At 46.9% G+C, this 14,310-nt stretch overlaps 1 protein-coding gene across 1 annotated transcript; it reads left to right on the forward strand.

Moving 5' to 3' along the window:
* Positions 1-5,620: 5,620 nt before the first annotated feature.
* LOC146420403 (1,25-dihydroxyvitamin D(3) 24-hydroxylase, mitochondrial-like) lies at positions 5,621-13,800 on the forward strand. Its single transcript, XM_085048315.1, has 12 exons — positions 5,621-5,800; positions 5,990-6,180; positions 6,447-6,540; positions 7,217-7,313; positions 8,522-8,613; positions 9,328-9,439; positions 10,821-10,966; positions 11,258-11,424; positions 11,604-11,682; positions 12,533-12,727; positions 12,831-12,942; positions 13,476-13,800. Exons 1-12 carry the CDS (start codon positions 5,621-5,623, stop codon positions 13,487-13,489), a joined length of 1,479 nt encoding a protein of 492 aa, XP_084904441.1. The 3' UTR covers positions 13,490-13,800.
* Positions 13,801-14,310: the final 510 nt, after the last annotated feature.

Genomic DNA, 14,310 nt, shown 5'->3' on the forward strand with positions numbered 1-14,310 from the left:
TTTGGGGTTTTGCAGGACTGCTGAGTTATGGGATCTTTTACAGATCTATTAGGGCTTTCATCAGAAAATACCCCAGAGACACAGACAAGGGTTGTGTTGCCCTCCCCCTGCCCTGGGATGAAACGGCAGTGCTCCTTCATGGTAAAAAACATTTAAAATCTCCTCTTTGTCATTTTTTGGCAAATTTAGAATATTGGAAATTTAAAAAATTTCCAAATTCTAAATTCCCAAAATTTTGGAAATTCAGACAGCAGGTGTTAATGGGAAATAGAAATCATAGGCAAGGTGATGATGATGTTAATAACCAGCACCCCTCCCCTCTGAACTCTGCAGGGACAGGGCTCTGTGTGTGTCACTCAGGAGGAATTCACTACAAATGGCACAGGCAGCAGCTGGGGCTCAGGGTTCTCTCACTTGGGTCACCAATTTCACCTCCTAAACCATTTTCCTCCCGTCTTGGCAGCAGTTCCAGGTGCTGACTTCAGGAGAGCATCAGCTCGGAATTTCAGGGGAATTTAGGGACCAGATCTTAATATCTGTAAAACTCTAGAAATACAACACAGCATGATGCAAAAATCACATGAAAGTCTCCATTCACACTGTGGAGATTCTGTAACAGGTGAGCACAAGAACCAGAAACATTTATTTTTGCAAGATAAATGCAAGCAAATGTGCAAACCCAACAGCATTGCTGTATTTTCTGTGACCAACTGGGTAGCACCTCGTTGAGACAGAGACCTCAAAGCCTCAGCCAGTGCCAGGAATCTGTTGGCTTTCACAGCCCTGGCTGAGGTCAGTTTTATCTCACCACAAACACATCCAGCAGATCGAAAGTGAAGCGATCTGGGCAAACACTTCATCAACAAATCCAGTAAATGGCATCAGCCTCAGTGTGATTCAAGGGCTTGAATGACCAGCTTGAGCAAATTCCTGCAAGGACTCAGGCAACAGCTATTTTTACAGGCAATTAGACACTCACTCAGTTAAAATCTTCAGATCCTAAGCTTTACTTTCGATATAGAACTTCATTTTAAATTTCAAGTGTTGTTTGATATTCCCTGAGTCTGAAAGCTTTCCTTGTTTTGGCAAGCAGGTTTTGGTCACTTACTTTATATAGTTATTAATTCCACTGCAACAGAAAATATTCTGAATTTTTCAGTGTCATCACACGAGTGCTGCTTTGAGTGTTAACTAGATGTGAACAAGGCATGCAAATGCCATGGCAGAAGGTTAAATGTCTAATTGCACATCAAGAATAATAGAAATGATTGCTCTTCAGCAGTTTTTCTGTCAGCAGAGTTAAATCAGGATTAATTTCCCCATGGGGAAAAATCACCAGGATTTCATATACTCATAGAATTGCAGAATGGTTTGGGTTTGGAGCGACTCCAAAAATCATCTTATTTCACCCCCTGCCATGGCAGGGACACCTTCCACTGCCCCAGGCTGCTCCAAGCCCTGTCCAACCTGGCCCTGGACACTGCCAGGAATTCCTAAATGCTGAGGCTTTTTAAACTAAAGAAATGTGCTTTCCACAGCTCTGAATGGAAGGTGACAAAAGCTTCCAGACTCCTGTTCAAAGAGAACTATTCATCCTGGGACAGTAACTCTTGCACAAATCCTTCCCTCCCACACCTCCCTCCCTGCTCAGGGCAGTGTTGCTGAAAGAGATGAGAAACTGAAACATCCCAGACAGTGATGCTAATTTTCAGGAAAAAATGCAAAACCTGCCAAGTCCTGAGTGTTTCCAAGCTGACTGTCAGAATATCTCATCCTGGACCTCAATTTCTTGGTCTATTCCTGCCAACTTCTCCCTGATTCTCCCCCTGTAAACTCATCTCTAGAGGACTGAGAGTGCATGAAGCATTGCTGGTTCCTGTGAAGGAGATAATAAATATTTACTCACAGAAAAGATGCTTCGAGTTAATTTTTTTTTTTTTTTGAGCAATCTTTGCCTGATTTAAGTCGAGAAACCTCTTCATTTTCTGGAGCCAGGCACTGGTTTAGAGGCTCCTCAGCAGTGGAGTGTTGCAATGTTTATGGCAGAGGTGGAAATCTCCACACAGGTCATGGCCAGCTGGAAGATTCCTTGGCTGATGGAATTTGAGCAGCTCATCCACCTCTCTGCTTCTCTGGATTCTTCTCTCAGGATTGCCCAGCAGACCTTCATCTTCCTTTGCTAATTTGGCTCTCAAATTCTTGGGAAGTCTCTGAGTTTTCTGAATTAATCTAAAACGCTGAAGTGCCACAGGAGAATGAGATGGTGACACTGCTGCTGTCATCTTGGAGAGGAGCAATCATCTAGTGCATAAGAAGAGTTTAGTGCTAAAAATTAATATTTGAGTGAGAATGGAATAAAGATTTCTTTTGCTTTCATTTCTCAGTGAATGGGAATAACTTGGAGGTCTCAGTTTTCAAAGCCATTTCAGTTTCTCTTCTGCAGAACGGGAATTACTGTACTTTCCCATTTCCCAAGCTGAGGCTGAATCCATCAATATTTACAAAACTCTAAGATCCTCAGCTGGAAAGAGACACAGAATTAAAAGTGTATAAACAACCATGAGCAAACCCTTCAATAACAACCAGAGTTTGCAAATTGCAATCAATTTGCTTTCCCCAGATTGTGAAACACCTTCCTGTGACAGAGACTCTCCCTGTGTCATCTTCTCATTCTCCCGTGGAACTTCAGCATTTTGGATTAATTTAGAAAACTCAGAGACTTCACAAGAATTCAAGGGCCAAATTAGCCAAAGGAGAAAGAGTAGAGGTCAGGAGACAGGAATTGTGCAATATGTCACACAGCAAACCTGCTGGAGCTCCAGGCATTAAGAATGAAAATCCATTTAAATATCAACTTAAAGGTCTAAAAGAATGAAAATCCAACTTAAAGGTCTTCCCCCTTGAGGAGTTATTTTGGTGGTATTTGGGGAATTTGAGGTGAACTACATGAAAATCACCCAGGTCACTTTGCATGAGCTCTGAGCTTCTGATCTGCAAGCTGAGATGTTGTGTTCTAATGAGCTTCCCAAGCACCTCCATCCCTTAAATCCAGGGGAGGAGCTTGGAGTTTGAGTTCCAAGCTTTACTCAAAGTGGACTGTAGAAATAGCAATTCTTTCAGCTCAGAAAGCTGCTCAGAAACGTGGACTTCAGGTGCTGATTGAATATTTCGAGGAGAGGAAGCTGTGAGGCAGCTGTGTGTATCTGCACAGCACATCCTCCACAGCAGCATCCCACTGGCAGAGGGTTTCTCAAGCAATATTCTCCCCTGACACCTGGGAGAGCACAAATCAAGCCAAAAGCAAAAAAGCAGCATAGAAAAATCAGCTCTTCACTTTTGGTCTTCAGCTCTTTCCTGGTCTTTGACCTAAAAATCTTCCTTGCTGTACGGGAGAAATGAAAAGGGTTTTTCATTTTTCACTCACAGTTGCCATTTGCTGTTATACTGGAAAATACTGGGAAGTCTTGTGGGTGGACATCTGCAGGACAATGGTGACATTTTCACTGCTCCAGGTGCCTCAGTGGAGGGATACACCCAAAATTCACTTCAAGGACACTGAACTGGTCTTGCTTTACTCTTCAGATAACCCTTGATATGTTCTAAAAGTCACAAATGAGAATGAAAGGGTTGGGTTTGAAATCTCTTCAAAAGGAGGGAAGAAGGGAAGCTGCAAATGCCCTGGACTGGACTTGGGCAGGAATTGAGGCAATCATGAGCTCTCCCAGCTCCAGGCCCAGCCGAGCTCCAAACACACCAACTTCCCTGCCAGGGACTTACATCACGGCCACAGGAGTTAAATACAACCTTTTCCATTCTGTAATTTAAAAACAGCTCCGGAGAGAGAAGATTTCCTATTAACAGGGTGGTTTCCTCCCCATGGCTGTGAAGAACATGGAAAAATTGACCTGTGCCCAGTTTAGTCTTGACTTGCCCATTCCAGCCTCTTCTAAAGAGCTCGTTTCACAGGCAGGGAGCTGTGACCCTTCAAATGAGTTCGTTCTCATTCCTTAAATAGACAGAGCGCACAGATTGTCTCTCCTTGTCTGGTTTCTCAGAATTTATCATTGAATGGAGCCTGAACTGGCTGCAAGGACAGCAAGATGTGTTTCAGTAGCTTCAAAGAAAACAAATCACAGGAATGTCAACTTGTGGTGTTTCCCCCCCGCCCCCAAAAAATGCAAACCTTTGAACCAGCTTTAATTTCAAAGCCTGCCTGGAAAGTGCAGTGACCTTGTGGTGACCACAGAGGATGATCCCATTGCAGAAAATCACTGGGATAGAAGGGCAGGATTGGGAAGGAGGTACAGAATTCACAGAAAAATTCTGCAGGGCGATGCTTTTGCATGTTTTCTCTGTTGATCACTTCTACCTTGGTCTTTTGGTGGTTATTAATTTGACTTTGAGATGTGTTGTGTGTCAAATGCACCTTCTGATCACCCTCTGTCCAACACACCCATTGTCTGCTCACTGTGCTTCCCACTGTCAAACCCTCACAGAAAGGGGATTAAGAGCTGAGTCACAAAAGGCAGCTTGGGAAAGAAGAGAAAAGGTAGCGTGGGGTGCAAGAAAACCAAATCCCTATTGTAGCCAAACTGTCTTTCCTGAAAATCCTCTGGATTACAGGTAGCGCTGCCTTGCAGCAGGATCCAGCCTCTCTGACCTGACTTTTTCCCTCTCCTCTCCTCTCCTCTCCTCTCCTCTCCTCTCCTCTCCTCTCCTCTCCTCTCCTCTCCTCTCCTCTCCTCTCCTCTCCCTCTCCTCTCCTCTCCTCTCCTCTCCTCTCCTCTCCTCTCCTCTCCTCTCCTCTCCTCTCCTCTCCTCTCCTCTCCTCTCCTGCCTTCTCTTAGCCTCAAGCTTTCTGAGCATTGCTGTGCAGTTTCTGATTAAAAGACTATGGGATTAACTCATTTTTGTCAGGATTTAATAGCCAACACTGTCAGAGAAGGGAATTTCTCCTCTCCGATGATGCACACATGCCCTTTTCACAAACCGCTGGTTCCTCAGCCGGAGAGGCTAAGTGCTGTTCACACCCCACGGCTTGCTATTCCTCAGCTCCCTGCACTTTCTTATTCCGTCCTTTTAAAGTGCAAATGCTGAGGGAAAACCGAACTGTTCTGCCACCTGTGCTCTGCAGGATGAACACCACAGCCCCTCGGCGTTCAGGCGGGTGCTCCCTGGCCGCCTCGGACTCTAAAAACCGAATTTAAAAAAAATAGATAAATAAATAAAAGGAGAGCTACGAGTCCGTTCACACGAGCGGCAGGCAGGGAACAGTGTGGCTGCCTGCTGCTCCTGTGTCCCTTCCTCCCGGGACCGGAGCCGCCAATCCCGCGGAGCTGGAGGCGAGCATCGCTCGGGATATCAGCGGGTCCCATCCGCGCATCGCTCGGGATCCCAGCGCGTCCCATTCCCGCATCCCCGGGATCCCGGCGGGCGGAGGCGCTGGCGCGATGCCTCCCGTGCCTCGCCTGAACCCTTTCATGACCCGCCTGCCCCGCGGGCAGGGCCGGGGCAGCCGCCCCACCTCACCCCACCCAGGGCTGCCATTGGCCCCGATGAAAGTCCAGCACCTCGGGCTGCTATAAATGCACCTATTCGGGGCGGGGGCAGCACCGCGGCCATGGGCGCCTGCAGCATCCTCCTCCGCCGGCTCCCCTCCCGCACCTGCGGCCGCAGCGCGGCTTCGCTGAGCGCCCTGCGGCCGGCAGAGACCCTGCCCGGCCCCCCGAGCTGGCCGCTGATGGGCAGCCTGCCCGACGTGCTCTGGAAGGGAGGGCTCAAGAGGCAGCACGAGACGCTGGTGAGGCATGGCATGGGATGAGGATGAGGATGGGATGGGATGAGGATGGGATGAAGATGAGGATGGGATGAGGATGGGATGAGGATGGGCACGGGATGAGGATGAGGATGAGGATGGGATGAGGATGAGGATGCGGATGCTCGGCCGAGGATCTCCCGCACTCACCGGGGGTCTCTCCTGCCCGCCCAGGCTCAGTACCACCGGCGGTTCGGGAAGATTTTCCGCATGAAGCTGGGCGCGTTCGACTCGGTGCACATCGCGGCGCCCTGCCTGCTGGAAGCGCTGTACCGCCGCGAGAGCGCCTGCCCGCAGCGCCTCGAGATCAAGCCCTGGAAAGCCTATCGCGACTATCGCGACGAGGGCTACGGGCTGCTCATCCTGTAAGTGGCACCGGCAGCATCCCGGCATCTCCCCGCGGCGGGTGGGAATCGGTGCGGCAGAGGGAGGGCTGCGGTGCCCGGGGGATGCTCCGGTGGGGATCAGGGGTCCCGGGCTGTCCCCCCGCCCCCGAGGATGCCGTGCCGCCCGTGCGATGGAGCATCAGTGCTGCCGCGGGGCGCACGCTGAGCGTTTGGGGTTTCCTTCTGCTTTCATTCCTCTTTGAGCCTTTCGCTTCTCAGCCTCGCTGTTTTTCATTCCGACCCAGGGAAGGGAAGGACTGGCAGAGGGTGAGAAGTGCCTTTCAGAAGAAATTAATGAAGCCCGGGGAAGTTGTGAAACTGGACACGACGATCAATGAGGTACCGTGCTCTGAGAAATCCCTCCTCGCTGCCCTGGAAGGCTGGCGAATAAAGGCAAATCCGGTTTATCTGGATAGCTGTTGATTTGCCCCGCAGCGATAAAACCGCGGGCTCGGACTCGGATCATGAAGGGAACAACAAGTACAAACTAATTGTCGGGCTCTGCGACCCCACAGAAACCTGGGGTGGAGGCTGTCTGTCTCCGCAGAACAATAGGGTTATTCCACAATACTCCTGCAAACAGTTTTCCCAACTTTTCTTGCATTCAGCAGTTTTTGCCTTTACCCCTGCATTGTTCTGCTCCTCCCATCGGAGAACACCTCTGTCCTTAACCTCTGTGCTCCTCAGAGTTTGAGGAGCATCTGCGACAAACAGCTTAATCCTCTTTGTTGTGAAACTCGAGGCTGTCTCAGAGGGAGGATTCCATCCCCGTGCAGGGAAGCTCCGCTCATGGAAGCATAAGCAGAGGCAGCAAGCAGAGAGTTGGGTAAAACCCAAACATTTGCTCGCACCGGGGGAAGCTGAATCCTGTTCAAAGAGCAGGGAACAAAAGGATTCCTCTCATGCAAGATTGTTATCTGCTTAAAAGGCAGTTGAAATGCTGAATTACACCGGATTTTTATTAGTTGATGTCATTTTATCCTCTTCTTTTCTCTCTCTTCTCTCCACCGTTTAGGTCCTGGAGGACTTTATGTACAGAATAGATGAAATTTGTGACCACAATGGACAGATGGAAGACATCTATTCAGAATTCAACAAATGGTCATTCGAAAGTGAGTAGTTTTTTGCCTGAGTGTGGTGCACCTGCCAGGACATTTCAGTTAAAACATGATCAGGGATGAATGTGCTGGCTGATTCTCTGAAACTCTCAGCTGTAATATCATGGAAAGTGAGCTGCAGAACAGCCAGGGACTGTCAGTGCAAAATTCATCAGCATAAATAGAAATTCTTCTGTCTAGCTGCATGGCTTATAAAAAAATTATAATTATAATTGCTGTTACCTGCATGGTTTATAAAAAATTCATACATTCCAGTGATTTATTATTAAAAATTGGGGGGATTACCATGCATTTATCTAAAGTGGGATCAGATAACCCACAGGTCTTTTTTGTCCCTCTGGTATTTGTTAATTGTCAGCAGTGCAAGATCAATTAAATATTCCAATAACAGAGTGTTCACTGTAGACAAAGACTGGAAAATCCCATTTACAATGTTTACGTTGGGATTGAGAAGCACTGGAATAAGTTACCAAGACAGGAGCCTCATCCTTAGGAACCTTTCAGAGTACACAGAGCAGTGGGCCAGGAATGGCACAGGGCAGAACAAACTGGCTCAGAGATTCCCAAAAAAAGGCAGGTTGGGTGTAGCAACTGAATGAGCTCTGCCAGACTCATCTGCTCTTGGCTGGCTCCTCTCAGCAGCCTCTGCACTGAGCTCCTCAAAGTGGTTTTGGTTTGGGTTTTCTTTTTCAAATGTCAGTGGTGAAGGGATGCTTTTGGAAAATAAGAAATAGGAAGTGACAGCTTAAAAAAAGAGGAATAAAAAAGGCAGGTGGAAAATGGTGGAAAGTGGTGGAGAGTGGGATGCTGCCAGTGTTTGCAAGTGGTTTGTGGCTGTGGGAAAGCGTAGGGAATGCTGCAGTGGATGTCCTCCTCAAGGCCAGCTCTCCTGCCACTCCGTTTTCTTCAGTAAAGTTGCCAAATATGTGCCAAAAATCCAGGCCTGCTTGGCAGATCTGCTGCTCGTGGGGGGATCAGTGGTGATCCTGATTTGGGTAGAAATATTGCTGTAAGAGTCCCTTAGATGGAAACCCTCCTTGGAGCTGAGACAAACGAGCAGAAGGGATTTTAAAAGAGCTGCTCTGACAGGTTTGGATCAAGGGACATTTTCAGAAGGATCATCCAAGCCATTCCTTGATGATAAATGATGCCTCCCACACACCCTTTTGTTTATATCCTTTAATCTTAATATTGCTTAACAGGTATCTGTCTGGTGCTCTATGGGAAGAGGTTTGGCCTCCTGCAGGAGGATGTAGAAGAAGAAAGTCTGAACTTCATCAAGGCTGTAAAAACGGTATGGAAGAGTCTTTCCTGGGGCTGGGGTGATTTTTCTAGCCCTGCTGCTGATGAGAGGCACCAGTTGAAATGAGTCACCTGGAAAAAGCAGCTCGAGCTTCTGTGTTACGTATCCAAAATGACTCCTGTGTGCCAAGCTAGTCCTGAACATCTGCCTGCTCTCTGAAGTGCCTCAGTCTGACAGGGAAAATGCTTTTTTAGCCATCAGGGTAATCGTGGAAGGAGCTGTCAGGTTGATTCTGAGCCACCTGTGGTGCAACCGTGCTGTGTGCTGGGTGGGACTGCAGCCTCGGTGTGGGATTGTGCAAATCCCCTGGGTTTGGGGTTAGTCATTCCTGCAGGCAAAGCTGCCGTGCCCTCTGCTGCAGTGGGACAGAAATCTGCCTCGTTTGAGTCAGCAAACAGAGGCAGCCAGCCCAGCCTCAGGTTTGATTCCATCTGTTGCCAAGGGAGAGAGAGGCACTGCCAAAAAGGAGTTTGTCCCACTCTCAACAGGTGCCTGAAATGAAAAGAATTCATTCCCTACCGAGGAAGCTGTCCCTCATTTTGAGCTGGATGTGCTCCCAGGAGGTTGAGATCCATCCTTTCTGTCCAGGCTGGAAAACCTGCCAGAATTTCCCCTCCTACCTTCCAGCTTGGTGTTGTTCAGGGCTTGCAAGCAGATGGATTCAAGAGATTAAAGAGAGATTTCCCCAACTCTTTCTCACCACAGATGATGGCCACTTTTGGGATGATGATGGTCACCCCTGTGGAGCTGCACAAGGGGCTCAACACCAAAGTCTGGCAAGCTCATACTAAAGCGTGGGATGATATATTTAAAACAGGTCATTATTTTTAAAAAGTTATCTCCTTGCCCTTTATCTCTCTTTTCTCCGTGCTGGAATTGATTTTTTTCCTGCTTGCTGCTGTTAATCTCTGCCTTCAGCACGGATTAAAACACCCTTGCTGCACCTAAACACAGATCTATTCCCATGTGGGAGCAGATTTTAGTGACTAACACTCAGGTTGTGGGGCAATAGCCAATTCCCAGGGAAATCCCAGGATTCTGGGAGCCACCAATGTCATGGCACCACTTTAATCTGCCGTAAAAGTAAATTAAAAGTTCATAATCTCCTTACAGGTAAGAGTATAAATGAAAATTTGTATCCCTCAAATACAGCTCGGAGTTGTTTTCTTGAGAAATGAGAATTTTGCATTCAACAAACACCCGTTTGCTAAGAAAAAAAGAAAGGCAATTATAGCTTTTCTGAACAACCTGAAACATCATTGTAAAACTTAAAACCAGAAGTAATTTAAATGATAAGGTGCAGTTTGGCATTTTGCCAGCATTTTTTTATTATTTAAAATGAATTGGCCTTCAAAGTTTAAAAATTACTCAAACTCCAGATGTGAAGTTAAGTTTGTGTTTTATCATAATTTTAAATTTAGTTAATTTAAACAGCAACAGGAAGAGCTAAAGGTTGAGACAGCTCTTGGAGCCTGGGTGGTTGTAACGCTGAGATATTTCCCTTAGGGATTTGAGTCCTTGATACTTCAAGGCTTTTGGTCCTGCCAGCCACACATGCCCTTATTTTATTGCTTCTTGGTTTATGGGCTTTAGGAAATACCAGTTTTTAAACCAGTTTTGCTCAGAAAAACCAGTTTGATGCCTTCACTTGAAATTAATAACTCCTTGCCAGGAACTGGTTTTAACCGTTGGGATATTCATGGGCAAAATTTAGTTCTTTTTATTAAAAAAAAAACAAACAAACAAAAAAATCTGCATGTTGAAATTTAGTATCACTTTGTGCCTTCCCCTGGTAAATCCAAGGCTTACATTTCCCCTCAGGGAGTCTGGGTGCTAAGTCTCTTTGATTTTTTAACACCATGCTCCCCTTTGAAAATCCCAGGTAATAAATTTTACACCCTCGTGTTGCTGTTTGCTAAACATTTGCTAAATATCCCTCAGCGTGTCGCTGATTTCCTCCCCTAATTTAGGAGAACACAATTCTTAAGGGTTTGCAGGAACTCCTGTGTTCCAATGGGATTTGGAGGACTGAGTTTTTTGTTTTTCATTATAAATATGCTCGCTATTTACTCACTGCTTGAAAATAGACCCCAGCTTGACGCTTCTCTCAAAACCTGCACTTGAGCAGTGGGTTTGCTTTGGTTTTATGGCATTTGGAGTGATTTTTACATAAAATCCCTGGTGTTCTCCCTGCTCAGCCAAGCACTCCATCGACCGCCGGCTGGAGAAGCACAGTGGGAGTCCCCAGGAGGATTTGCTGTGTGACATCTACGCGGGGGGACAGCTGTCCAGGAAGGAGCTCTACGCTGCCATCGCCGAGCTGCAGATCGCGGGAGTTGAGACGGTAAAGATCATTTTCTGAGAGTCTGAAATCCTCCTAGTTCCCTCATTGCTTCCTCAGCCCAACCTCAGCACCCCTGACAGGGAGTTCATCCTCAGTGGCACAAGTGCAGATGAATTTTTACCTGAAATCACTGGATTTTCTCTTCCGGAGGATAACTATTCATAATCCCTCAGGTTTCCAAAACTCCACAAAGCTGTGGCCAGCCATGAATGTCGCTTTAAACTTCCGGCAATTTCTTCTTTCTCTCCTCCCCGAAAGGAGGGTTGAATGTTTCTTTTTGCTTTGTTGCAGACAGCCAACAGTTTGCTGTGGGCTCTGTTCAACATTTCCCGCAATCCACACGTCCAGCAGAAGCTTTTCCAGGAAATCCAGAGTGTTTTGGCTCCTCATGAGAGCCCAAGTGCTGAGAGCCTGAGGAATATGCCTTATCTGAAAGCCTGTCTGAAAGAATCCATGAGGTAAAATTCCCCAATAACTTGCAAAACGATCACCAAGCTTTTTACCATCTTCCTTGTACAAAGGAGAAAGAATTTCCTGGTACACAGAATGTTGTTCACCTTGCTCTTTGAGGTAAAATATGAGAGATGAAGGAAGGAAAATTGCTGGAAATGTAACCCATGGTTCTCTATTGCTGCAGATTAACTCCATCAGTGCCTTTCACCACTCGCACCATCGACACAGAAATGGTTCTGGGGAACTATGTGCTGCCCAAAGGGGTAAGTCAATTAATTAGCTTAATAGGGTGTTTTTCCATTTATTAATTGTCCTTTCAACCACAGAAGTTGGTTATATTTCAGTCTCACATTGGCTTTGCCAAAGGACCAGCCCTAGGATAAGGAATGAGGAATTCACCCCAAGGATTCCCATAAAGTGGAAGTCCCACCTGCCTGTGCTGCAGCAGGATTTAGACAGAAATCTTCGTCTGAAAACATTTTGATGAGCTATTCCAACATCTTTTTTTTTTTCAAATTTCCCCACAATTCTCCGAGGAAACCACAACCTTTTCTACATTCCAATTAGTTCTTCTGGAATTGCATGCCATCTCCTGAGGAAGCTGCCTGGCCTTTGCTGCTGCATTATTTTTTCCCATCCTGGAGATAATTCCCTTGGGTGCTCAGGGCCGATTTGTAAGGAACCTCCAATGCCTTGAGAATTTTTAGCTTCTATTCTTCATTATCTGCAGCTTTGACATGTAGCTCTAGGCTCCATAAAGTGCTAAAAATCTCTATTCCCAGCTTTTCAGCCAAAACATTGCTCTCAGTTGAAAAATCCAAGAACACTTTGCTGCCTCAGAGCCCCAAAATATGTAAACAGTGAACTGGGGGCAGCAAGCTTGGGGTGGTTGACATCATCAGCTGAAGGTGTAATTGGAGGATTAACACTGATATGTTAATGGACTGAACTTACAAAATGTGAAGGCCTCATGACTTGGCGCCATTTTGGATGCAGGCCTTGTGTGCCCTGTAGGCCTTCATTAAATTTATCCTTTCTTCATTCTCCTGGCTCTGTCTGTCCTCTGTCTGAGGCACCTTTAGGCATCACCTGTGTGTCTCTCTGTGCCTGCAGACGGTGCTGATGATCAACAGCCATGCCCTGGGCTGCAGCGAGGACTATTTCCAGGGCTGGGCGCAGTTCAGGCCCGAGCGCTGGCTGCACAGAGCCTCCATCCTGCCCTTCTCCCACGTCCCCTTCGGCGTCGGCAAGAGGATGTGCGTCGGGCGCCGCGTGGCAGAGCTGCAGCTGCACCTGGCCCTCTGCTGGGTAAATACCCCAAAATGGGGTTTGGGGGCGTTTTGGTGCTCTCGGGGAGCAGATCCAGAGCTCGGCACGCTGACGGGAATTCCGTTATTTTGGTTAATTCCAGCTGATCCGCAAGTACCGCGTTGTGGCCACGGACCAGGAGCCGGTGGAGGCTCTGCACTCGGGAACACTCATCCCCAGCAGGGCGCTGCCCATCGCCTTCCGCAGCCGAGCAGGTTGGTGCACAGCCCTCCCCTAGGAGGCTTTTTTGGGACCTGGTTTGGGGTTTCCGTGCAAATAGGAGTGTAACACTGTAATGGATGAACGGCAGGATTTCCCCGTAGTAGTTTTGTGGCTGAAGCACTTTACTGCAAAAATCCGGGGTTTTTAAACTGTTAGTTTGTTATGAGTTTACATCCTTGTGAGGCACAACAAGTGTGTTTAACCAACACCATAAACAGCAATAGGAACACACGTTAGGTGTAACCAACCACCAACACCACACTGTGAGCACTCATTGCTTCTATCAATTGTTTTCCAATTCTACAACTTGTTTTTCACCCCTAGTTTACCTGAGTCATTCCCAGAATGACTAGTTAGCCAAAATGACAGAAGTGAGCAAGGATTTTACAAAGGTCACAAGGCCCTCATTTTGTAAGTTTTTTCTTATCCACAACATAAGGCAAGAGATGTTTGTCTGCTCTTCACTCTCACAGTGCCAGATTTATTTGAAATAATCAATCATTATAAAAATCCTTTTTCTCTTCAGCTTGCAGGAAATAAAGAGAGACATCAACTGGAGAAGTCAAAGCTGTGGAGGCTCCAGGAACCAGGGAAGGATTGCAACACATCCCTTGAACAACCCTGAGCCAGGAACAGCACCAGGAAAAGCTCCCAGACTGTTTTATTGGGAAAATGTGGTTCAAAGGAAAGAAAAATATCAAGTGCATTCATAGACCTGTGGAAATGCAGGGATTTAGTGCAGCTGAGGGAGTGTGTGGGATAAGGAGCCCTGGAGAGTCATGGATGGGAGGTTGTTCCCTTCAGTTTGGGACCAGTGACAGCTGAGCTGGCCCTGGTGGCTCGGAGTGGGACAGCTTAAAGGAAAGGAAACTGCCCTAGTCTTTCTCCAATTACTAGAGCCAGGGATCAAGCTGAGAAGTGAGTTGGGAGTCTGGAATAAGGCTAAAAACAGGGCTGGAAAATTGGGATAATTAAAGAAATGCATTTCCTTGGCACTCTTCACTGCCTGGAGAGAAGGGAAATAAGGGCAAATGTAGCTGACAGGATTTATTGCTTCAATTTGAACAGTTCCAGTCCTGTGTTTGGCACATCCTTCCCTCTTCCCCATGGGTTTCCATGCCTCCAGCTCCTGCTCAAGCCATTTTATCCCACCTTTATTGTAAAAATTTCATGGCCTTTCACTGCATGGAAAGGCCTGATCCAGAAATGGAACCACTGGAATCCTATGGGTTCTGCCACTGCGAAATGCTGATTATCCTAACAGGATAGCTCCTTCATGAGGTGGGGAATATAAAATTGTGCTTCAAAGAACGATTTCACAGGAAATAAGGATCCTAAACATTTCAAAAGGGTTTATTTCT

The sequence above is a fragment of the Lichenostomus cassidix genome, unplaced genomic scaffold (assembly GCF_008360975.1).
Source record: "Lichenostomus cassidix isolate B80296 unplaced genomic scaffold, HeHo_3.0 HiC_scaffold_577, whole genome shotgun sequence".
NCBI classification, from domain to species: domain Eukaryota; kingdom Metazoa; phylum Chordata; class Aves; order Passeriformes; family Meliphagidae; genus Lichenostomus; species Lichenostomus cassidix.

What these genes read in the sequence shown, in the direction of transcription:
- LOC146420403 (XM_085048315.1), top strand. Translation starts at nt 5,621, where the DNA reads ATGGGCGCCTGCAGCATCCTCCTCCGCCGGCTCCCCTCCCGCACCTGC. An exon ending in ACTATGTGCTGCCCAAAGGG is followed by an intron (nt 11,683 to 12,532) that starts GTAAGTCAATTA and finishes CTGTGCCTGCAG; the next exon opens with ACGGTGCTGATGATCAACAG. An exon ending in TGCACCTGGCCCTCTGCTGG is followed by an intron (nt 12,728 to 12,830) that starts GTAAATACCCCA and finishes GGTTAATTCCAG; the next exon opens with CTGATCCGCAAGTACCGCGT.